The sequence below is a fragment of the Cervus elaphus genome, chromosome 11 (assembly GCF_910594005.1).
Source record: "Cervus elaphus chromosome 11, mCerEla1.1, whole genome shotgun sequence".
Taxonomy (NCBI): Eukaryota; Metazoa; Chordata; class Mammalia; order Artiodactyla; family Cervidae; genus Cervus; species Cervus elaphus.
This window is the reverse complement of record NC_057825.1, coordinates 78,627,873-78,654,404: the sequence shown is the minus strand read 5'-3', so window position 1 is coordinate 78,654,404 and position 26,532 is coordinate 78,627,873. Positions and strand designations below refer to the sequence as shown.

At 43.1% G+C, this 26,532-nt stretch overlaps 1 protein-coding gene across 2 annotated transcripts in view; it reads right to left on the bottom strand.

The window, feature by feature from the left end:
* The window catches only part of KCNG3 (potassium voltage-gated channel modifier subfamily G member 3), a 49,457-nt gene extending 26,515 nt beyond the window's left edge, over window positions 1-22,942 (bottom strand). Inside the window, exon 1 of one of the 2 annotated variants that reach the window (XM_043916331.1) lies at window positions 21,779-22,942. In XM_043916331.1, the coding sequence (XP_043772266.1) occupies window positions 21,779-22,443 (665 nt within the window). In that variant the 5' untranslated portion in view covers window positions 22,444-22,942. The remainder of the gene's footprint in view (window positions 1-21,778) is intronic. The other variant, XM_043916332.1, reaches the window with a different exon arrangement.
* Window positions 22,943-26,532: the final 3,590 nt, after the last annotated feature.

Sequence of the window (26,532 nt, the reverse complement as noted above, 5' to 3'; positions counted from 1 at the left end):
CACAAGATGGCATACGGACAAGCTATACAGAGTTTCTAAAGGACGCAAGGCGACAAAACCAGAAACATCTGTTTGCCTTCAAAGAAATATTACACATCTCATCATACAACCACATCCTTAAGTCATCACAAATGAACACACACTGGAAGGAAATGAACAAAGGGGTAGATGAAGCCCTGTCATGAACTATCCTATGAAGAGGCATTCAATAAAAGCCAAGAGCTCAGTGTTGTCTTCCAGGCGTTTCAGTCTTATTATTTAGGGTTTAAATGCTTCCTTGGCATATCCTCCCCTTCCTGAAAAGGTCAAGCTACTTGTCACTCAGCAAGCTGCTGCCCAACCTGACACCCTTCCCTGACCATCCTCATCTGACACTTCATGACACTATTTCAGCTTACTGACATAGAGCAATGCAGTGCCCCAAACCAACCAGCAGCTCCCACCTGCCTCTAGCGCATGAGAACACAGTACTTTTTGCTCACATGACCCCTGAAAAACTATGCTTTCCCCTCTGACATTTTCATTTTGACACTTGACCATTTTTAAGTTAAAATAATTGCAAAGCATACATATTCTTAAACGCTGACATTTTAAAAAATGAAACTTCCATCACTTTTTTAGAGTAATGAATCCATGTACTATAGTTATGATACAATCCACCAACTCTCATGAAAAATAAAAAACACTAACCAACTCTCTGATAGAAATTATACATTTTACCTTTCTCCACAAAACCTGGACTTCCACTCCACTTCTCTCACATAATATTGCTCTAATGTAAGGCGTTTAATGCTTGAAAAAATTTAAACATCCTTTCATACTTCTTTGCAACAATAAAAAATGTGCTTATATCTTAATTTTCTTAATTTGTGACTATAGCCTGTAAATGTCCTTTTTTATTGAGTTATTAGGAAAATTAGTATTAATTAAGCAAAAAATACAATTTTATTGAAACTCATCAATTAAGTAAATGGATAGGTTTTTTTTTCCTTTCCATTAGTCCATGTCTTTTTGAAAGTGAAAGTGAAAGTTGGTCACTCAGTCATGTCTGACTCTTTGCAGCCCCTTAGACTGCAGCCCACTGGGCTCCTCTGCCCACGGAATTCTCCAGGCAAGAGTATTGGAGTGGGTTGCCATGTTCTTCTCCAGGGGATCTTCCCAACACAGGGATTGAACCCAGGTCTCCCACATTGCAGGCGGACTCTTTACCGTCTAAGCCACCAGGGAAGCCCATGTCATGTCTTTTTAGTAGTTGGGTATTTTACATCCATATTAATAAATGAATATTTCTTACTCGTAGAATGACATCGATCTAGTCCTATTTTTGTTTTCACAAATAAAAAGGCTGAAAACCCTTATTTATTTAAACAGAAATGGGATGAGCTGTATCAAAGTTAATTTTCCCTCTTTCCAAGTATATACAAAAAAATCAGAGTTCCATCTACAATCATCTATTATCGAAAATTATTTTTATGCCTATGCTGTATTTGTACAGAGAAGGTTTGACTTGATTATGATGACACCATCACGTGAGTCCAAATTAAGAGATAACTACAAAACAATTAGTCTAAGGTCTCTAAAAACATCAATGTTAAATGATGTCCTAAGTGTGATCCCTGTACTGTTAGATGGGAAAATATCCTTGTTTTAGAATGATACATGCTTCCCTGTTTAGAGATGAAGTGTCAAGATGTTTGTAACCAACTTGCAACTTTTTCAGCAAAGTAATAATGATTACAGACAGGTACATAAATAGAACAAAGGAAGCATAGTAATAAGGATGATAGAACAAATGAGGCAAAATGTTCACAACTGGTGAATCTAGGTGAAAGATGTAAGAGGAAGCATAGAAATAATGGTGACAGAACAAATGAAGCAAAATGTTCACAACTGGTGAATCTAGGTGAAAGATGTAAGACTGTTCACTGTATTTTTCTTGCAACTTTCCTATAGTATTGACATTTATAAAATTAATAACTGGAAAAATATTTTTAATGATTTATCTGCTGTGAAACCAATTATGTTCTTCAAATTTGTTAAAAGCAAAAAAATTAACAACCATCTAACTTTTAATAGAATTTGTTGCCCATCATTAGAATCATTCACTTTCTTACTTCCTGGAAGATAGCACATAAAAAAATACTTAAACAAGACTTATCCAGTGACTATGAAAGACACTGGTTACTCTGCTACTTGGAGGCACCAGTTCTAAATCTGATAATATTAGAGAGGGTTTGGATATTTAAGTATTTCAATATGTCTTTGCCAATACAACTTTGTTATTAAATATTTTTACCTTATGTGGTTTAAGTATATTTTCATCAAAACATTAGGACCATATACTTAGTTTATGAAAAATGCCCACCATGTAATTGTTTGGAGAGTGAGGGATGACTTTGCAAATTCAATCATTCAAATCAGATGTACTTTCTTAAGGAATAGAGTGATTTATTTTTCAATTCAAATGATGTGTAAATACATTTCCCTATAAGCTTCTCACTTTTGAATTTTAAGACAGACAAAAAGGGAAAGAGAGGTAGAGAGGAGTGAATAAGGAGAGAAAAAGAAGGAAGAGAGAAAGGGAATGATAGAGGGGAAGTAGGGACTGAGGAAGAGTATTGCCTGGATGAAATAAGGTACTTCTGGATACTTTCTCATGAACCCAACTCATTCCCTAGGTTATTTCTTACCAATGTCATCTTTGCTTTACTGTCACATGCCTCTCTCAGAGAACAGCAGAGGTCATTGAAAGAAAAATATTTTGCTGGGGGGGTGGGTGAAACGGGTGAAGGAGGTCAACTGTATGGTGATGGATGTAGACTTCTACAGTGATCACTCTGTAGTGCATACAGATTATAATGCTGTCCACCGGAAACTTACATAACAAAAAAGAAAAGAAAAATAATTGGAGTGGTCTCTTTCATTGGCATCCATAGGTTTTGTACACTCTGAGACAATGTACCTTACTAAATTAGACTCATGGCTAAAAAGGGAATGCTCTCCATTTGTGAAATGGGAGAAGGAACCGTGAAAAGAGAATTCTGCCTTCAGCACAGGGATGTTCTCACGCAGACTGGTTTTATAAGACAGCACAGACTGGGGACTTCCCTGGCCATCCAGGGGCTAAGACTCCACCTTCCAAGGCAGGGGATATGCATTTGATTCCTGCTCGGGGAGCTAAGATCCTACATACTTTGCAGTCAAAAAATAAAAGACACCCAAAACACAACACAGAAGCAATACTGCAACCAATTTAATAAAGACTTTAAAAATGGTCCACATCAAAAAATTTTCAAGAAAAAAGTGCACAAACTGAAGTTGAGAACTTAGAAATTCATGCTTTTAAAACTGTGGCTCTCAAACTTTTTGGCCTCAGGACCCCTTAAACACTCAAAAATTACTGAGGACCCCAAAGAGCTTTTGTTTCTTGTAGTTTATCTCTGTCAACATGTACCATACTGGCTATTAAAACTAGGAATTTTTATAACTATTTAGTTATTAGTTTAATTAAAACAACAAATCCATTACATATAAATGACATTCTATTTTTTTTTAAAAAAACTTTTTTCCAAAACCAAGTAAGGAGTGAATAAAGTGATATTGCTTTAGCTTTCTGCAAATCTGATTACTATAATGTCTGGCTTAATATAGGATAGCTGAATTCTCAAATTTATTTCTGCAATCAGCATGTTATGCTACAGTCACTGCAACTACTGAAGCCCGTGGGCCTAGAGTCCATGCTCTGAAACAAGAGATGATGAGAAGCCCGTCCCCACAATGAGAAGCCCGTGCACTGCAACAAAGAGTAGCCCCCACCTGCCACAACTACAGAAAGCCCAGAGACGCAACGAAGACCCAGCACAGCCAAATAAATAAATAATCGAAAAAATATATATGTTGTGCTATGTTGTTTTAAACTAAATGAAGAGAATTTAGTCTCAGAAAGACAGATAGTTAGAAAAGGGAAGAGTACTTTAATAGCTTTAACCAACACTGTGGATATTCTTTGATACTACACCAAAACTCAAAAAGTGGTAGTTTCTTAAAAGTTAGCTGCAATTAGAAACTGAAATCACTGAACTTATTCAGTATATTATTCAGTTAAGCATTAAAACCCAATGCTTCCTCTGACACTCGGAATATATCTTTTGCCCGTACATGGTTGTATGCCGTCTAGCATTGGTCATTTAGGATGTACTGGTTACTGAATTATGCAGCTCTTCCAAATGCTAACACATTTCACTCTATAGTATTTTTCAAAATCACATATACTAATATTACCACCAATCTCACCAGGAAAGTTGATAAGTTACTGGGAGGCTGGCAAGCACACAGAGGCAGATTCAAGTTTTCCAAATGTCTAATTTTTACTTGAAAGCTCTAATTTTAATATTGGCAACAAGCACGACACAGTTTTTGATCCCTCGGTCGGGAAGATCCCCTGGAGTAGGAAATGGCAACCCACTCCAGTATTCTTGCCTGGGACAGAAGACTCTGGCAGGCTATGGTCCCTAGAGCTGTAAAGACTCAGACACAGCTGAGCGATGGAGCATCAGTACTAAGTACTGTCCACTGTTTTCCTTGACGTGATAAACTCATCTCGCTCCTTTGTGTTCCTTTGCTAGACACTCAAATCCCAATAATCCTGGTTGGTCAGTCATTCTTTCAAATAAAAATGGGTGTTTCATGAAAAAAGCCACTGGTTCAGCTTACAACTTGTTTAAATATACAAGTCCTTTCCCTCCGACAGCCAGTGTTGCAGGAGGCAGGGGAAGGGCTCTCTGCAACTTCCCATACACTTAAGAGTCAAGGTGTAATAAAATTAATTTTGACTACCGTCAAGGACATTCTTGACAAATTAAGGTAAAACTGTTTTGTAAACTGTGCATGCACAGTGGTGGAGAATACAAACTACAGCCTGGTGCCACTCCCACTTCCACTGCGTTCTTGGGCCTGGCATTCGGGGAAACCAGTGGAGATTTAAATGCTGCTATAGCAGAAGCCCTTCTACAACACCCCAGGCTACACCAGCTCTGCTCCCGTCTACAGCAGCACCGCCTCACCTGCTCGCCATCCGTCAGCGACTCCCCGGCTGTTCCCCCCACTACGAGGAGGGCAAGGGCTGCCCTGGTAATGCCTCAAGGTCCACAAAGTTGTATGGTATATTAATAAATATGACTCGATTCCTTTTTAAAAATGTTCTTCCCATTTTATTCCCTATAAAGTCGTGAACTTTACAATGTTACAAAAATGCAGTCCCGATTTAATAGGCCCTGCCTGTCTCACAAATCCCTGTTTTGATATCCATCCCATCTCTAGCTACCTCCCACATTTATCAATTCAGAGTAAATCAGTAAAGCTAAATCTGTAACCTGAAATTACCACAGACAGCCCCTAACCTATAAATACTTGATTTCCCACACCAGCCACAAATACTAATAAAATCCCCTGCTCTACCAGAACTCCTATGACTGAACAATAAGCTCTGGGAAGGGGAAGTCCGGGGCTTTTCCGGTGGCTCAGCAATAATCTGCCTGCAAGGCAGGAGACAAGGGTTCGATCCTTGTCAAGAAGATCCCCAGGAGGAGGGCATGGTAACCCACTCCAGTATTCTTGTCTAGAGATTCCCATGGACAGAGGCGCCTGGCAGGCTACAGTCCATGGGGTCACAAAGAGTCAGACACAACGGAAGCGACTGAGCACACACACAGGGGAAGTCTTCTGGGAAAACATAACCAGCTGAGTCAGGGTGGGCACTGCTGAGATGCAAGCGCGGCATCTGGCATCAGGCTGGTGAGAACACAAGACTCAGCCATCGATCCTCACTTCTCAAGAACATAGGTATGATCACTATCTCTGTTTTACAACGGAGACAGTGGTCACAAGCAAAGCCCAGTAACAATTCCCAAGGAATAAAAGTAGAATCTGGGTAATAAAGGCTAACTTTTTTCTCCTTTTCTTTGTGCTTAGTGTGGTTTACAATGTGCTCACAGGGTGTCACGTGCTGCGGCCTTGACACAGGCACCTCAGACCGGAATTCCTGGCATGACACGGCTGTGCCCACACCTCAGCTGCACAAAACCCTCAATTCAATACGGCAGCAGTGGCGGTGGGCCGTGTGCAAGGACGCTGCTCCCAGCAGGCGCTGCCATCTGGTGCCCTGACCAGGGCATCTGAGTCAGCCTTGCAAGAACTCCACTCCCTCCTCTCCCTGCTGTCCAGATCTCTATTAAGCAGCCCCACGACCAGCCTTTCTGGGAGAGCGGGTGCTCTAGAGCTTAAGCTTCCAGCTCTCAACTCTTTGATCAGCAGATAAAGCTTCCCTTTGCTTCTGAACCGAATGCAGTCTTGTTCTACTGAGTCACATGACACCAGGCTGGAGGACTCCTTTTGGGGCCTGACTTAGGAGGGTTGATAAGAGAAATTTAGGGTGAAGGAAGGAACCTGTCTGAAGGTGCCCTGCTGGACAGGCCCAGACCCTTGACAAAACCACTCTAGACCAAGAGTTGGCAAACTTCTTCTGCCAAGAGCCAGAGAGTAAATATTCTAAGTTTTGCAGGCCGTGTGGTCTCTGCTGCAGTTACTCAACTCTGCCCAAGTAGCAGAAAAGCTGCCATAGATGACATGGAAACGATGGGGGCTGTGCTCCAGTAAAACTCTATTTATGGACACTGAAATGTGAATGTCAGATAATTTCCAAAAGTCACAAAACAGTACTCTTCCTTTTTCCCCCACCATTTAAAAAGGTAAAAACCATTCTTAGCTCAGGGGCTGTACAAAAACAGGAGGCGGGCCTGAACTGAGCTGTCTCCACGCCACCACCAGTCTTGCAAAAGAAGGTCTGGGTGGGGCACAGCAGAGACCCTTGTCATATAGTGATGTCAGAGGCAAGCTTGGCCAATTACCACAACACCCTCTTTACCCAGTAAATGGGAAAGAAAACCCTGACACCATAGCCTGGACCAACACAGCCATTAGCAACCTGGACCCAGGACTCAAGGCAGCCCTTTGAGAGTTGAGGTGAAATGTGGTCCAAACTGGCCTCACTGGCTTCACCATTAATCCCTAGAATCTGTCCTCCACCGATGCCAGAGTGATCTTTTAAAATTAAGTCAAATTGCGTCTTCTGCTTAAAATCCCACATTCAGATACAAATCCAAAGTCTTTACCATTTTCTCTTTTATAAAAGAAGACTATCAGGCTTCCCTGGTGGTCCAGCGGTTAAGAATCTACCTTTCAGGACTTCCTTGGCGGTACAGTGGATAAAAACCCACAAGCCAATGCAGGGGACACGGGTTCAATCCCTGGTCCCAGAAGAGGCCACATGCTGAGCAACTAAGCCCATGAACCACACTACTGAAGCTTGGGCACCTAAAGCCCGGGCTCGGCAATAAAGGAAGCCATTGCAATGAGAGAGCAGCTCCAACTCACTGCAACTGGAGAAAGCCTACCCGAGCAAGGAAAACCCAGGGCAACCAAAAATAAAATGAAAAAATAAATAAAAGATTTTTTAAAATGTGAATTCATGCTGACTGAAAAAAAGACTATCAAAAATAAATCCTCTTAGTTGGTGCATCTATAAAGCTCTTCAACATCCACAGTCTTCTTTCTTCACTCTCAATTCCCCACCACTCTGCTCCCTTGCAGACCCATCAGGGGTTTGCAACTACTGTGCTATATTGCTTGAAACTTTCTTGCTCAGATATCTACATAGCTTTCTCCTATATCCCTCTTGGTCCTTGTTCAGACATTCATCACCTTACCAGAGAAGCTTTTCCTGACCATGACTCATACTTATTCTATAAACCCATTACCCTGCTTTATTTCTTCATAGTACTTAGAACCATCTGCTATCTATTTATTTAGTACAATAGATGGCTCTGGAGCACAGAGACTTTCTCTTTTCTTGTTTTATTTATTTTTGGCTGCACTGGGCCTTCGGTGTTGTGTGTGGGCTTTCTCTTATTGCTGAGCACGGGCTCTAGAGCATGTGGACTTCAGGAGCTGTAGCTCTCAGGCTCTTGAGCGCGGGCTCAATAGCTGTGGTGCACAGGCTTAGTTGTCCTGTGGCATGTGGAATTGTCCCAGACCAGGGACAGAACTAGTGTTCCCCGCATGATGAGGCATGGATTTTTAACCACTGGACCATCAGGGAAGCCTGACTCTCTGTTTTGTTTACTGCTGTACTCCTAGCACCCAGACAGCCCTAGATACATAGCAGTTGCTCAATAAATGTTTGTTGAATTTAACGAATAAATGACTGGAGAACCATAAAACCAATCTGCAATTTATCTCTTAAAATATAACCTGCTTACAGGTTAAAGAGAACACACAAATACAAACATTCCTTTCAAAAATGAAAATGCTGTTGTGTTTACATGATTCTTTAGCATGTACAATTTATTTTAAAATATATATTAAGTGCCTACCCACGTCTTAAAGTGTTCTGTGTGTTCTCATAGAATCTCATTTAAAAGGGAGTTAAGACATGCAAGCAACCTCTAGAAAGGACAGACAGTGAGAAGGGACCTAAGACAAGGAAGGATAATTCTTAGTTTAGCTCCCCATTGAAGGCTCTATCTTTATTCTCACCTTAGACCCTTCTGTGTGAAATCCCCATTTAACTGGGCCCAGTGACCTCCTGACCCTGAATCCTGGATTCTTTCCACCATAGTCTTTTCCTTATGACATTTTTTTTAACCTGAGAAAGTCAGGTGATTTCCTCAATTACACACTTCCCTTTGCCAATACAGTCGGAACCTGACGAGTCCTTGCTACTCAAAGGGTAAGAAAATCATTTAAAGACACACAACTATGCCAAAACTCCAACAGAACCCACCAGTTTGTGAATGAATTAATTTAATTCAAACACAAATGTTTTGCTTGTTGCTTTGTCTCATTCATCTCCTCAGCCAAAATGCCTGGGTCCCTTTATTAGCCATTCATGGGCTCCAGCTTTCTAACACACTGTATACTCCTTCAAACACACCACCAAAACACAATTTTTAAAACAGTACAAATGATAACTTACCTGGTGGTCCAACGGCTAAGACTCCCCAGTCCCAATGCAGAGGGCCCAGGTTCAATCCCTGGATGGGGAACTAGACCCCACATGCCACAACTAAGAGTTGACAGGCTACAGCTAAAGATCCTGCATGCCACAGTGAAGACCACAGATCTGGAATTCTGCAAATAAGACAAAGTACTGGATTTCCCTGGTGGCTCAGACGATAAAGAATCTGCCTGCAATGAGGATACCAGGGTTCAAACCCTGGGTCAGGAAGATCCCCTGGAGAAGGGAATGGCTACCCAGCACATCAGTATTCTTGCCTGGAGAATTCCATAGACAGAGGAGCCTAGCAAAGGGGTTGCAAAGAGCTGGACTGAGCGACTAACACTTTCATGGGCTTCCCTGGAGGCTCAGATGGTAAAGAATGATATAATTATCATTACAATAGTGATGATTAACAAAGAGCAGTGATGAATAAAATTCATGTTTTAGACAAAAATTTGGCAATATCCATCAAAGCATTTTTTTAAACACAATCCTTTTAACCCAGCTATATTTCCACTTTGGAATTTATCCAACATATACACAGACACCAATTTGCAAAGAAACATGAAAAAGACTACGTTCTGCATCACTGTTTGCATTTTTGAAAAATCAGAGTCGAACTAACCATTCCACAGGCGAGCAGAGCAGGGACCTGGGGATCAAACGCCAGGTCACAACTTACCTGCTATGAGAGTCTGACATACTACTTAATTTTTCTAAATCTCAGTCCTAAAATGGGGGGTAACAATGGTGCTACCTAGTAGGGTTACTATGAGACTTAAATCATAAAATAATTGTAAAAACTTAAAGGACTAGCACTGATTAAGTATTCAGTAAATACTGGCTATTACAGCCATTACTGTAATTGACAGGACAGACACTTGTTAAAAGAATTGTGGCATCTATGCAATGGAATATTACACAGACTTTAAAAAGGACAAAGGTTTACATTAACTGATGTGGAAAAGAGTTTCTAGATATTAAGTGAAAAAAAGCAAATTGCTAAAGAAGATTACAGAATGATCCCAGTTATAAATTTAAAAAGACATCTGTGTAATATGTACATATAATTTATATGCATCCATATGTATATGGGCCTCCTCAATGGCTCAGTGGATAAAGAATCTGCCTGCAACGCAGGCGACGCAGGAGACTCAGATTCAATTCCTAGGTCAGGAAGATCTCCTAGAGGAGGAAATGGCAACCCACTCCAGTGTTCTTGCCTGGAGAACTCCATGGAGAAAGAAGGCTAATGGCTACAGCCCACGGGGTCGCTAAGAGCCAGACGCAACTGAGAACACTAGCACACATATGTGTATATGCATACTTATACACACATATATATGAGTGTGTATCTATGTTTATATATGCAAAGAAAATTTCTGGAATAATACAAAGAAACTGGGTAGTAGGATGGAGGAGAAAGGGACATGTTTACTCCTCACTCTAACACTAATAGCCATACTTTTTTCCAGTGAGTAAAGTTTTCATTGAAAAAAAAAGTTTGAAATAACTTGCTTACCAAAAGGGAGAAAGAAAGCACTCGGATTAAATAAAAGGTATTGACAAAAGGGGGCTTACCTGGTGACTCAGAGGGTAAAGAATCCACCTGCAATGCAGGAAACCTGGGTTCGATCCCTGGGCTGGGAAGATGCCCTGGAGGAAGGCATGGCAACCCACTCCAGTACTCTTGCCTGGAGAATCCCCATGGATAGAGGAGCCTGGCGGGCTACAGTCCATGGGGTCACAAAGAGTCGGCCATGAGTGAGTGACTATGCGCACAATGGCAAAAGGAAGTTTCCACTGAATTCTAAAATTGGTAGCAGATAGAAAAACCCTGTACACATACTAAAAGAAACAGTCCACTGCGAAAGAAGAGACTTTAACTGAGGTTCTGGGTTATGTTCAATCCTATCAAAGATCTATTAATTACTGGCTTCTGAAAATATCCACCTTATCTGCAAAGTACAAGCACTGAGACTTTCATCTACAGTTTCAAATACTGCTTTTTCTTTTTCAAGTGCTTTAAAACCTACTGAATTTATATAATATTGACCTAAAAGGCAATAGAAATAATACAATTGATTTTAACATTTCTATCACCTGCTGTTTCATTTTTATTTCATTTTTTAAACTTGGGCTTAAAATAACACCTCAAGAAATTTAAACATCTTTACATCTCCTCAAATTCTCACCACAACACAAAACAACTTTTAGAAATAGTTTCTAAAGAACTTATTAAAATTACAGCAAGACTTTGCATGCTAAAGAGACTTAAAACTCAAAAGAGAATACCCTTGCTGAGACTGACTAAGGAAAAAGTAAAAAGGACAGCTTTTTTATATCTGGTCCATCTTTTAGAAGTTCTGACTAACAACAGCATCTTTTTACGAAATAGCCAGCACTGCTTCATAATATGAAAAGATGACTATGTCTTTAGGTTAAATGCTAAAAAGAACATTAGTCGCCTTTGGCAGTGTTGAAATGATACTCAGATGTTATTGGAAGGCAAACTGCCTGAAAAGTCTGTTGTGTGTCTTATAAGTCAGACAAAACATTAAGAACATCATCCACTCTAAGCTTACTTACTTATCAGAATTGTTCACTAAGCAAAGTGGTGAAAGTGTTCACCAAACACCTTTAACAGAACAGACAGTCCACTCCATGAGATGGTTTTCGTTCTACAGAAAGAAAAATGGTCCATGATCCCTTTCCCGTTGACCCTCAAGGGATCTGTTTTCCCAGAGCCTGCTCCTCACAATACTCCAAAGTGGGAAGCAGATCCTTGGAGAGAAGTGTTGGATTCCCAGCTCACCACATGTGGGCCAAGGCAGGCAAGCAAGAGGGACCTCACTGTCTGTGGGCACTGCCACTGCTTCACTCAATACACATCTCACAGACCTTCCTAGTTCTGGCAGATGAGGCATCATTAGTAACCCAAGAAAAACCCACGTATTTACCCAAATCTAATCACGCTCACTTTTTCACCACTGCTACTCCCTTAGATCAAACGCCTATTCTCTTGCCTGCCACGTTCTGCTGCATCTCCTGTTGCCCCTTAGAAGTCCATCCATCCAGTGGTAAGTGGTGTTTTAAAAAAATACATCAGGTCAGGACTTCCCTGGTAGTCTAGAGGTTAAGAATCCACCTGCCAATGCAGGAAACATGAGTTCAACCCTTGGTCTGGAAAGATCCGGCATGCCTTGGAGCAACTAAGCCCATGTGCCACAACTACTGAACCCACACGCTGCAACTACTGAAGCCTCTGCGCGCACAACCTGTGCTCCACAACAAGAAGCCACTGCAATGAGAAGCTGGTCCACTGCAACCTAGAGTAGCCCCTGCTCTTGGCAACTAGAGAAAAGCCCAGACAGCAACAAAGACCCAGCCAAAATAAATACATAAAAGCTTAAATAAGAGCATTTACATTGCATATTAAAAAAAAAATCAGATCATATCTTTCCTCTGCTTTAAAACCTTCCAAAGGCTTTGCTGTCCCATGTGAATTGAAATCCAAACTCTTTCCCAGGGCACCTAAGACTTGCCTGAGAGGGCACTGCCTCCCCTCAAATCTCATCTACCTCTCTCTCGCTCTTGGACTAAAAACTAGCCCACATGGTCTTTCTTTTCTGTTCTGTAAACTTATCAAGTTCATTGTCATCTCAGAGTCTCTGCATGTGCTATTTCTGCCATTCAGAACACTGCCCTCCCTTTCCCAACGATGGGTCTTTCTTATAATTCAAGTCTTAACTCAGGTCACCTCCTCACCTCCGTTGCGAATGGAGCACTGCTGCTGTATTCTGTACTCTGATTTTCTTCCACTAGCTGAAATTCTTACTTATCTGCTGACTCTGCTGGCTGTCTCCTTTCCCACTACCATCACTAGTAGTCCAGCTTCATGAGAGCAGAAGCCCTGTCTTTCTGTACCTCGGGATCTGCAGTGCCCTGCACAGTCACAGGACTCAAGAAAGGGTTGATGAACGGTTAGAATTCACAATTATTTTTTAGTCATTATGTATTTTCTCAAATAAATACTAAAAGTACAGCTACTGTGTTCGAAGTAACTGTGGTTTTCTTTGAATGGTGTCCTAAATCAGAGAACAAAATGTTTTCAACTCATATCATTAACAAAGAGCTAACTTCTTAATTCTCTTTAAAAATCTTCCAGCTAAGAAAGTCATTGACAAAATGAGCAAATGGTACACACACCTCACTGAAAGGTAAGATAAGTACCTCCTAAATATATATAAAGATGCACATTTTTTACTCAAGGCCAAAACAAACTAAACTACTAGACACCATCTTTTCACCTCCCAGCATCAGTTCAGTTCAGTTGCTCAATCATGTCTGACTCCTTGCGACCCCATGGACTGCAGCACATCAGGCTTCCCTGTCAGTCACCAACTCCCAGAGTTTACCCATACTCACGTCCATTGAGTTGGTGATGCCATCCAACCATCTCATCCTCTGCTGTCCCCTTCTCCTCTGTCCTTCAAACTTTCCCAGCTTCAGGGTCTTTTCTAATGAGTCAGTTCTTTGCATCAGGTGGCCAAAGTATTAGAGCTTTAGCTTTAGCATCAGTCCTTCCAGTGAATATTCAGGACTTTAGGATTGACTAGTTTGATCTCCTTGCAGTCCAAGGGACTCTCAAGAGTCTTCTCCAACACCATAGTTCAAAAGCATCAATTCTTTGGTGCTCAGTTTTCTTTATGGTCCAACTCTCACATTCATACACGACTACTGGAAAAACCATATCTTTGACTAGATAGACCTTTGTCGGCAAAGTAATGTCTCTGCTTTTTAATATGCTATCTAGGTTGGTCATAGCTTTTCTTCCAGGCACCAGGTGTCTTTTCATTTCAAGGTTGCAGTCACCATCTGCAATGATTTTGGAGGCCAAGAAAATAAAGTCTGTTACTGTTTCCATTGTTTCCGCATCTATTTGCCATGAAGTGATGGGACCGGATGGCATGATCTTCGTTTTTGGAAATGTTGAATTTTAAGCCAGCTTTTTCACTCTCCTCTTTCACTTTCCTCTTTCATTTTCATCAAGAGGCTCTTCAGTTCTTCTTTGCTTTCTGCCATAAGGGTGGTATCATGTGCATTCTGAGGTTCTTGATATTTCTCCTGGTAATCTTGATTCCAGCCTGTGCTTCATCCAGCCTGGTATTTCGCATGATGTACTCTGCATATAAGCTAAATAAGTAGGGTGACAATATACAGCATTGACATACTCCTTTCCTAATTTGGAACCAGTCCGTTGTTCCATGTCTGGTTCTAACTTTTGCTTCTTGACCTGCATACAGATTTCTCAGGAGGAAGGTCAGGTGGTCTGGTATTCCCATCTCTTTAAGAATTTTCCACAGTTTGTTGTGATCCACACAGTCAAAGGCTTTGGCATAGTCAATAAAGCAGAACTAGATATTTTTCTGGAACTCTCTTGTTTTTCCTATGATCCAACAGGTTTTTGCAATTTGATCTCTGGTTCCTCCACCTTTTTTAAATCCAGCTTGAACATCTGGAAGTTTTTGGTTCACATACAAAGGAGTACATCAAGGTTGTATATTGTCACCCTGCTTATTTCACTTATATGCAGAGTACACCATGAGAAATGCTCAGCTGGATGAAGTACAAGTTGGAATCAAGATTGCTGGGACAAATATCAATAACCTCAGATATGCAGATAACACCACCCTTATGGCAGAAAGTGAAGAAGAACTAAAGAGCCTTTTGATGAAAGAGAAAGAGGAGAGTGAAAAAGTTGGCTTAAAGCTCAACATTCAGAAAATGAAGATCATGGCATCTGGTCCCATCACTTCATGGCAAATAGCTGCGGAAACAGTGGCTGACTTTATTTTCGGGGGCTCCAAAATCACTGCAGATGGTGATTTCAGCCATGAAATTAAAAGACGCTTACTCCTTGGAAGAAAAGCTATGACCAACCTAGACAGCATATTAAAGAGCAGAGACATTACTCTGCCAACAAAGGTCCATCTAGTCAAGGCTATGGTTTTTCCAATAGTCAAGTATGGATGTGAGAGTTGGACTATAAATAAAGCTGAGCGCAGAAGAATTGATGCTTTTGAACTGTGGTGTTGGAGAAGACCCTTGAGAGTCCCTTGGACTGCAAAAAGATCCAACCAGTCCATCCTAAAGGAGATCAGTCCTGGGTGTTCATTGGAAGGACTGATGCTGAAGCTGAAACTCCAATATTTTGGCCACCTGATGCAAAGAGCTGACTCATTTGAAAAGACCCTGATGTTGGAAAGATTGAAGGCAGGAGGAGAAGGGGACGACAGAGGATGAGATGGTTAGATGGCATCACCAACTCAATGGACGTGAGTATGGGTAAACTCTGGGAGTTGGTGATGGACAGGGAGGCCTGGCGTGCTGCAGTTCATGGGGTTGCAAAGAGTCAGACATGACAGAGCAACTGAACTGAATTGAACTACTGAAGCTTGGCTTGGAGAATTTTGAGCATTGCTTTGCTAGCGTGTGAGATGAGTGCAATTGTGCAGTAGTTTGAGCATTCTTTGGCATTGCCTTTCTTTGGGATTGGAATGAAAACTGACCTTTTCCAGTCCTGTGGCCACTGCTGAGTTTTCCAAATTTGCTGGCATATTGAGTGAGCACTTTCACAGCATCATCATTTAGGATTTGAAATAGCTCAACTGGAATTCCATCACCTCCACTAGCTTTGTTATAGTGATGCTTTCTAAGGACCACTTGACTTCACATTCCAGGATATCTGGCTCTAGTTCAGTGATTACACCACCGTGGTTATCTGGGTTATGAAGATCTTTTTTGTATATTTCTTCTGTGTAGTCTTGCCACCTCTTCTTAATATCATCTGACCTTCTTAGATCCATACCATTTCTGTTCTTTATTGTGCCCATCTTGCATGAAATGTTCCCTTGGTGTCTCTAATTTTCTTGAAGAGATCTCTAGTCTTCCCCATTCTATTGTTTTCCTCTATTTCTTTGCACTGATCACTGAGGAAGACTTTCTTATCTCTCCTTGCTATTCTTTGGAACTCTACCTTCAAAAAGGTATACCTTTCCTTTTCTCCTTTGCCTTTAGCTTATCTTCATTTCTCAGGTATTTGTAAGGCCCCCTCAGACAACTCTTTTTCCTTTTTGCATTTCTTTTTCTTAGGGATGGTCTTGATCACTGCCTCCTGCATGATGTCATGAACCTCTGTCCACAGTTCTTCAGGCGCTCTATCAGACCTAATTCCTTGAATTTGTTACTTCCACTGTATAATCATAAGGGATTTGATTTAGGTCATACCTGAATGGTCTAGTGGTTTTCCCTACTTTCTTCAATATAAGTCTGAATTTGGCAATAAGGAGTTGATGATCTGAGCCAGAGTTAGTTCCCAGTCTTGTTTTTGCTGACTGCAAAGAGCTTCTCCATCTTTGGCTACAAAGAATATAATCAATTGGATTTCAGTATTGACCATCTGGTGACGTCCATGTGTAGAGTTGGCTCTTGTGTTGTTGGAAGAGGATGTTTGCTATGACCAGTGCATTCTCTTGGCAAAACTCTGCTAGCCTTTGACCTGCTTCATTTTGTACTCCAAGGCCAAACTTGCCTGTTACTCCAGGTATATGTTGACCTCCCAGCATGGTAAAGATCAAAAGTATAACATGTTGTAGAGTATGAAGAAACATGGTCTCTCACACACAGCTGGTAGATATAACCTGATACAACCTTTTCTTAGAGCAATTTGGAATTTCTATGAAAATGACAAAGTACAAAATATGGAGTACCAACAAGGACCTACTGTACAGCATAAGAAACTACACTCAATATCCTGTAATAACCTATAATGGAAAAGGATCTAAATATAAATATACAAATGAGTCACTTCGCTATACACCTAAAACTAATACAACATTGTACAGCAATTATATTTAAATAAAAACATATATATATATACACACACATAATAAAAAAAGACAAGTGCAAATGCCCTTTGACCAATAACAACTTTCAGGAATTTATCCTGTGGATATTCTTTCATAAAAGCAAAATAGTGTACACGTACAAGGATTATTCACTGCAGCATTTCCTACAGACAACGAACAATATTAAGAGTCCAAAATTTCTAGGACACTCATACAATGAAATGTCATGCAGCTCCATAAAAAACTGGGCAGCTCTTTATAGACCAATATGGAACAATCTCCATGACATGCTGGTGAGTTAAAAAAGGTTTCATGACACTGTTCTCACACTGTTTTTTTTTTGTTTGTTTTAAATATATATGTGTTAGTTGTTCAGTCATGTCCGACTCTTTGCCACCCCATGGACTGCAGCCTGCCAGGCTCCTCTGTCCATGGAATTCTTTAGGCAAGAATCCTGGAGTGGGTTACCCTTCCCTGACACAGGAAATATACATGATATGCTTATAAATACAGAGAATATCTCTGAAATGACACACACACTGCTATAACTTTGGTTACATTTAGGGAAAAGAATTCCAAGTCTGGGAAATGGAGAAACGCTTGCTTGTGTAGCTTCTGAACTTTAAATTATTATTTATATGATTTTTAATCACCCCCTTAAAAAAGCAATTTAAAAGGATCATATTCATATATATGAAAAGTTTTCAAATCATTGATTTGGAAGACATCTCACGATTTCTTGCAAAAAGATTGTGTGGTATTTCAAAACTTCAGAAAATTCTTTTTATTAAAGATATATTCTCATCCTTATTCTTTTTGCACAATAAGTACTTGATAAATAATTATTCCTTGACATAGGCTTTTTTTCTCATTGTAGCACAGGATCTCATCTTCCTCAATTAAGAGTTCCACCACCTGGATGAATGCCTCAGCCTGAATGCTCCCCACAGCTCCTCCAACCATGCAAAAGAAGATATACTCCTGGAAGTTTCTACTTTAAAACACAAGATAAACAACAGATATTTATTGTGCCTGAATAATAATTTCTTATAAAAGATGCTATCATAATAAATAGTATAAAAGACTTTAGATGCCTTCTAGGGCTTTGCATCTCATCTAGTTTGGGAGCTAAGACATGTTTATATGAAAAAATAACTACCATGCTAGGAAGGATATTACAGCTGCCAAATAAGTTGCACGGGGAGCAATGCCTCAACAAACTCAAGAAGAACCATCATATATATACTAGGGTAGTCAGGAAAGGTTTCAAAAGGGAAATAGACTCTGATTTGGACTTGATGAATGATCCATTTTTTATAGGCAAGAAACTGACTGCACACTAAGGGATGCCCAGGTGGTTCAGGAACATGTGAGTAGGCTGGTCTGGACAAATGGAGCCTGTAGGTGGCAGAGAGTGCTCCCAAAGCTCCTGGAAATCCACTAGTCCCTGAGCCTGTATCCTCCCGATGCCCTGGATTTACTTTGTTTCTTCCTAATTCTCCCAGAGTTGTCATTTCATCTCCATTCTCACCACCTCAAAGCCATCCAAGTTCTTATTCCCTCCCTTTGCAAAAATCTCCAAACTCATCCTCCTGTTTCCAGCCTCCACTATCTCCAACTTTCAGTACACAATTCACAACATTTGTCACTTTATATGCATGATCCACTCACCCTGAACCTGCAAACAGTTAACCACTGCATGCAGAATAAAATTATTCTCCCTCTCATTCCAGGCCTCCTAACACTGTCCTCACTGCCCCCCTTCTCTCTCCATCACTGAATTCACACGCCGTAAACATAATATTGGCTTCCCTGGTATCTCAGCAGGTAAAGAATCCACCTGCAATGCAGGAGACCCCAGTTTGATTCCTGATTGGAAAAAGCCCCCGGAGAAGGGACAGGCTACCCACTCCAGTATTCATGGGCTTCCCTGGAGGCTCAGACGGTAAAGAATCTGCCTGCAATGCGGGAGACCTAGGTTTGATGACTGGGTTGGGGAGATCCCTTGGAGGAGGGCATGGCAACCCTATTCCAGTATTCTTGCCTGGAGAATCCCCATAGACAGAGGAGCCTGGTGGGCTACAGTCCATGGGGTCACAAACAGTTGGACCCGACTGAGCAACACAGCCCAGCACAGCACAAATGTAATATATAAACACTATGCCTAGGCCCTGGATGTTCCTATTAGCTGGGAAAGTCTCCTTATTTTATTCCCAATGGGGTACACATGGTTGCACAGGTTTCGAACACTGTAGCTTATATAAATACCTTTCACCAGTGTTGGGCAGTGCACAACCTCAGCACCCTTCCAAAGATGGCTTGTTTCCATCCTCTTCCACCTTGAAGACCTTCTCAAAACAACTCAGCTGTTGATCAATTGTGCCTCTGATCCTACATTGCCAACCTGACATTTTTTCCTCACCAAAAAGAAAGCTGCAATATTTGGAATACCTTAAACACAGCACCTTAAACACAGCAGATACTCAAAAGATGCTTGCAAATTACAATGGGTAAGTTAACAAAGGCAGATTATGATTAAATGTTAAAGAGCCTTGGGGAATTCCCTGGCAGTCCAGTGGTTAGGACTCTGCATTCTCACTATTCAATCCCTCATTGGGGAACTAAAATCCCATAAGCCACTTGGTGCAGCCAAACAGAACAAAATAAAAGGTAAAGAACCTTCTCTCTTGGCCAAGAGAGAAGTTTTTATCTTATCTGGCAGATGCCAAATTTGGTCAAACGATCAGAATGATGTTTCAGACAAAAAGACTAATTTCAGCAACCACAAGCAAACAGGGTTTGAGACATTGTTCTCAAAATACCACCTTAGCTCTCTGTTAGAGGTGGCCTGTGGGAAGCTCGCTCTGCGATGTGCAGCCTCAAGTCAGTCAGTCATCTTTCAGTTTATCTGTTTGGGATTACAGGTAATGGTTTTCACATACCTACACTCAGAGTAAAGCTTAAAACTGGGCCATTAAGCCAAGAAAAACATTGTTTCTGCCTGAAATATCTGCGTATCTAGGAAACAGTTCTGACTTGAATAATTATATACATACATAAAATGCATATACACAAATTAAACATTTATCTTCCTCCTTCACTTCTTTTGCAGTCTTCCTCTTTTCCATCTGTCTTTCCCTTTTTGGTTTCTTTCTCTTTCTCGCCCTAAAATTATTATTCATGTCTCTCATTTCTTTCCAAATGCCTTACCTTAATGATCTCCAGACTGCACTCCTCTCCTCCTCAAATGCCCTTTCTCCTACCAAAATTATTACTCAAGTCATTTCACTGTTTTTGCTTATATAGTGACTTAGCCAATTCCGTTCAATATTTGTACTAATAACTCATTTCTCCTGTTTCCTTTGCTGATGTACCTTGAACTTTCACTAACCTTAGAATTCTACAATTACTAGTGAATCATTTCAAGGCCAATCATTTATGGTTCATTTTCCTATGGCCCTCTAAAAGAATCAAGGATTCTTGATGTATTTAGGTACATAAATTAATTTCATTGTACTGATGCAGTACCAAATAAGTAATTCTTTCCTGTAAATCAAAAAAGTCAGAACCTAATACATTAAACAAAATGAGTTTCCTAATGAATCTCCTTTCAAAGTATGTATCTTGGATTTTATGCCAAGGCAGCTTATCAGTAATGGACTCCATGGTCTCAGACAGTTTTTATTGTGTCTGAGAATTAAATAAAAATCTTTACTCTCCAAAGGAAGAATATTATGTGGAAGTAACACACTCCAGTATCAGGCACATAGTACCACTGGAACCACGCACATGTCTATGAGGAAAAGACTATCAGGCAAGCAACTGAATTTTTTTTTTTTTCAAACTGAATTTTTTAAATGAATGGAAGGGGAATTTTAAATTAGGATCTAAGGTAAAACACATGATACAATGATGTGTTTGTGCCCAAAGAGGCAGTCTCCCTTGAAAGTCCAACTTTCCTGTTTATTCCTCCCACCAAACATGCAAAATAAACTCACTAGTACCAAAAACAGAAGTATGTTATCACTACTGAAAAGTAAGCACCATCGAAGGAAAGATCAAAATATTTTTCTTTCATGCTAGTAAAGTGAAAAGAAAAACCACTAAATACTGTAATACTGTTTCTGGGTTTAGAGCAGTTTCCTTTTTTTTTCCCCTCCTCAGCCTGAAGATCTTCTAGAAGTCACATTGTGAATCTCTGGCACCAAACAGTGGACAGGTGCTTTACCAACTCCGTACTTGATAGGAAAAGAAGAGAGAAAAGGGCACAGACATCCATTATTTAGAGTCTATCGCTAAATTAATTCTTCTTTATCACAATTCCATTACAACATATTATGCAGCGTGTACTTGTGGGCAGTGTACAGCCGACCACACTCCATGATAACAAGGCTTCCTTTTTTCAAACACCATCAAAAATTGGCAAATAATTCAAACTGCTCTTAGCCCAAGGTTAAATTCTTGAATACTAACAACAGAAGTTCAGAGAAATCTAATTAATCGGTTCCTATTTGCTCGAAAGTAAGCTACAAAGATGAGAGGCTTGTCATCTCTATCTGCCCCTCCCCAAGGCTGGCGATTCGCCTCAAGGGGCGTCTAGTGTGCAGACCAGAGCCGGCTAGAGCGGGGGAAGGGGCGGGAGGTAGTGAGGGCCAACCCAACCCCCTGGCTGACCGCTCCTGGGGCCTCGCTGGGCCCAGAACTCAACTTAGCTCGGCCTCCCAGAGGCAAACAGGACGGAGACTGGACCGACGGACTGGACGGACAGACGCGACAGGACGGACGCGACGGGCAGAGAAGCAGTGCATCCTACCCGGAGGGCTCCCTCCCAGGGCCGGCGGAGTACCTGCTCCGGTCATCCAGGCTGCGGTTGTCGGCCGCCGCGGCGCGCCAATCGGGCAGTGTGCTGGCGCACAGCACCACCATGGACACGATCACGAACACCACCGACACGCTGGCCAGGATCTGCGCGGCCAGCGACGACGTGGGCTCCTCGAAGGTCCGCCGCATGCGCTCCAACCAGCGGCGGGAAGGGGCGGCCTCGGCACCGCCGGGTCGCGCCTCGTCCCGGCCCAGCGCGCCCGGCTCTTCGGCGGTGTAGAAGGTGTAGGTATCGGACATGCGGTCGTCGAGGCGGCGCTGGCAGCAGTACTCTAGGTGCGCGCCCTCCAGGCCCCAATAGATCATCTCATTGTAGAAGGAGAGCTCGCACATCCGCGGCGCGAAGCGCAGCTTGCCGTGGCCGCGGACGTAGAGAAGGATGAAGCCGAAGGCCTCCGAGTGCCGGTCGAAGAAGTACTCGTTGCGCTCGTGGTCATAGTCGTCGCACACCTCCAGCACGTCGCGCTCCGAGCGGCAGCCGTGCAGCCGGCTCACGCGCCGCAGAGGGAAGTCCTTCAGCAGCTCCCGGGACAGCGAGTACCGGGCGCCGCCCACGTTCAGCACCACCGAGGCCGCCCCGCTGCGCCCGAAGGTCATGGCTGGCTGCCCCGAAGCCCGAGGGCGCCGCCGTCGCCCCCTCCGGCCGCCGCGCGGGGCCTGCCTGCGGTTGGCGGACGGGAGAGCGCGCCGTCGGGGCCCACGGGCTGTCAGGCCGGCTCCCCCTCCGGGCTCCGCTGTTGCCCTTCGCTGGCCCGGGGCACCCTCGCTCTAGCCTTCTCGGCAGCCCAGCGCGGCTGCTAGCGACGCTCCCTCCGCACGGCGGTCCCTGCAGGTGGCCGGGGAGTCCCCCTCAGGCGCCAGCGCTGCGCCCCACTGGCCGAGAAAGAGGCTGCCAGCGCCGCCGCCCCTCGCGCCTGGGGGATGCTCCCTCCGAGGCCGGGGCGCCCTTTCAAGGCGGCGGCGCTGTTCCCCCCCGCCCCGGGGTCGTGCGCGCCGAGAGGAAGCGCGGGCGCTGGATGGCTCCGGGTCCCCGGCTCTCCCTCTGGCCGCGGCTCCAGCAAGCGCCCCACCACCGTCCAGAGGCAAGTGGCAAAGTGAGCGGGTTCGGAGGCGGCAGAGAGCCGGCCCCGCGAGGCGGGGGCGGGGCCTCCTCGCGGTTACCCCTCCTTGCCTCCTGGCTCCGCTCCGCTCACCTCCCTCCGCGCGCCGCCCTCCTCTTCCCACCCAAGCCCGCACCTCGCTCGGGCTGGGATTCCCCGGCGCCCCGCCCTGGACCTCTGGCTCCCCGCCTCGTGACGCCGTCCTCCCCCTCCGCTTTCGCCTGCAGTAGCCGGGAGGGGTCCGCGGAGCAGGGATGCGCCGAGCCTGGAGCCCCGAGTGGAAGGGGTAGAAAAGCCCCGCGCCTGGGGTCTCAGCTCCCGCGTCCCTCCCCGGACCATCGGGATGACTTGGGGAGTCCCCAAGGGCCCTTTTAACGGCCCCCGAAAAGGAGGCTGCAGGAGGGTAAGGAGGAGTGAGGACTGGGGTGCAGGATTTGAGGGGCGGGGACAGACGGCTCTGGGAGAGCTTTTTCCAGAAACTCTCCGGAGCCCAGCTAGGTTTCTGAGACCGCCCCACAGGATTTCTCAAGAGAAGGCACCCCAGCAATTCTTTTCTTGCCGACTTTGTTCCTTTCTCTCCCGGCGCGGAGACCCACGTACCGCGTGCTCCGAAGGCGGCCACACATCCCAGCACCCAGCTTCGGTTGCCGCCTCTCTCGGAGGCGAGCGGCTCCATCCCCCGCTTTCTGGGGCGCCGGTCTTAAGAGAGCGCCTAAGCCTAGCGCCCCTGGACCCCCTTGTGACGCTCCCTGTAGAGTGGGATGAAAATCTGGGGAGAATTGTCTTGCCACGGGCAAGAACAGAATTTTGCCTGATCTCCGTCTGCATCCTCCTTTTCATAATGTCTTAATTTCTCCTGTGCACCTCCGAGCCGGCTGCAGCACCGGCCCTCGAGCTTGAAGAGCCCTTTCAGGCTCTGCGGAGGGTACTTCCCTGGGCACTGCTCGATGCCCTGGGAGTGGGCGCCACTGGGCAGGGATTATTTTTACACTGCTCCAAGCAATTCACACGACAAACGGCACAGGCAGCCCTGCTCGCGCAGTACCCGCCAGAGGCGAAACAGGTGAGTTTTAAGGCAAACTGTTAAATGCAAAACGTCCTGGAAGGAAAAAGAAGAGTGTGCTGGGGTGAGGTGGGATGCGGTGATCTGACTTCAGAGTACACCCAGCTGGTTACTGGGAAGGGTTTTACTTTGCCCTTCACTTTTCATAATTGTGTAGGTTTATCTAGTGCCCACTAGAGGTCACCAGAAAGAGTCGTTTTGCTCTTATTCTAGTGTGGATTCTTACACCTAAAAATTGGAGTGCTCACAAAGTAAAATCACTCTGGGTGGATTTTTGTGCCCCGCCCTTTTTTTAATTGAAGCATAGTTGATTTACAATGTTCCAGGCGTACAGCGAAGTGATTCAGATATATAGAGATAAATATGTAGAGACACTGTATATATAAATTTTCAGATTTTTTTCCATTAAAAGTATTTTCAAGATATTGAATATAGTTCCTTGTTGGGTGATTTCTTGAAGAATGAAAATCTCTATAAAAATTTTTTATATCTAGACTTGATAATTTACCTTAAAAGCATTTAATGTGATTAAAAACTCAAAAATGGGAGTTGTTTACTTGCTAAGCTGCTACTAAACTAGAAAAACATCCTGAAGGAAATGTTTCAAGACAGAATGAAAAGAAGTGATGGCCGTGAACTTGCAGAGAGAAAGAGCAGAGCATGTCTAATAGCAAAATCGCAGGTGTGGAGATTAAAGCCTGAAAGAAAGCTAATGCATTGCTTGGTGAAAGCATGGGGATCTCCACTACAGTCAGCTTTCATCCAGGAAGCTAATGGGATCCCTGAAGGTTTTAAGAATAGAACTGACTCGACCTCAGGAAGAGTCATTTGCCCCTTAGGTTATTCTAAGGAGGAGGCACTTCTGCAGCCAAGAAATGGGAACCCCACCCCTGAATCTCTGTAGAAAAGGAAGGGTTCATTTCTGAGAAACACTGAGACCAAGGACTCAGCACGGCTTGGAAATGGATTTGTTCTAGAATATGAGGATGAAGAAAAGTTTGCTGCTGCTAGCGGAGTGAAGAGCCTGGCCAATTCCTGGCCGAAGAGCAAGAGCCGATTCCTCAGGGAGTCGTTAAAAATACTTTCTAGAAGCTGTACAGGCAACAGAACACAGAACAACTATTTTGTTGATTATTTGCTTCAACATTACTGTATTTATTTCCTATGTTCTCTATCTAAAATCCCTTTAAAGTCTGTTGATAGGACCAGTCGAAGAAATATCATATTTTAAATTACATTTGAGCTTAGAAAACCAATTAATTTGATGACAGTATAATTTGTGTCTCCTAGGTATATTTTCATGAGATATCTTGGAGAGATAGGTTTAAATCACTTCATTTGTTTCAAGAGTAATATTCTTATTTGATTTTAATGTCGTCAGCAGCTACTGCAGCAACAATAACCCAAGTCATTTTCTTAAACAAAAAAAACAATAAGATGCAGAAATGATTGGCTTGTCTCGATATAATCTGGTTTAAAAAGCATTCTTAAAAACAATTTTATTCCTCTGTACTTGAAAAAATCTGTTGAGAATTGATATTGTCGTTGTTGTTGAGAATTATTACATTTAAATTCTTTTCTGGATTCTAGATGATATTTAGGGTCTTCATATGTAAATCTTTAGACTTCATTGGGCATCAGGCAGAATTTTAGAGTTTGACAGAGATTTTCTTGCGTCAATTTATAAGCCCATTATTTGGGGAGGAGGAACAAGGCTTCAGAGATGGGGCTATAATTTGCCCAAGGTTCCCCAACCAGCAGCAGCATGGTGGAGACAAGGCTGGAGCCAGGTTTTCTAGTTCCAAACCCTAAGCCCTCAGTTTCCAGGGCCTGCACGACTTTGCTGCCACAACTTCACTCCAGTTCTTCCCTCCATCTGTGAATCCTGTATCATGCCACTGAACAGCTCTTCCTTTTCTTCTTTTTCATCAAGTCATTCCCCAGTTCAAGAATCAGAAGTGGCTAAGGATCTCTACAGTTACAAACTGGCCTGGAAATAAAGTCCACACTGGTTCTTAGGACCATCTCTAGATTCATATCCTGGCTGCACAGCTTATTTGCTAAGTGACCTGGACCAAATTCCCTGGCTTCTTTAAGGCTCCATTTTCTCTTCCTTACAATGGAAATAACATGGCTCCATCAAAGGGGTGATATGAAATGAAATGATGCAAGAGTGGTATATGCCTCTGTGCATGACAATGGAGAAAAAAAAAATCTCACTTTGTGTGTGCCTCTACCAGCCCAAGCAGGTCATGCTCATTTTCACTCCTGGGTTATAATTAAATACAAATCAGACAGGGGCTTCCCTAGTGGGTCAGACAGTAAAGAATCTGCTTGCAGTACAGGAGACCTGGGTTCAGTTCCTGGGTTGGGAAGATTCCCTGGAGAAGGAAATGGCAACCCACTCCAGTATTCTTGCCTGGAAAATTCCATGGACAGAGGAACCTGGTGGGGTACAGTCTATGGAATTGCAAAGAGTCGGACATGGCTGAACAGTTAACACCTTCACACTTTCACAAATCA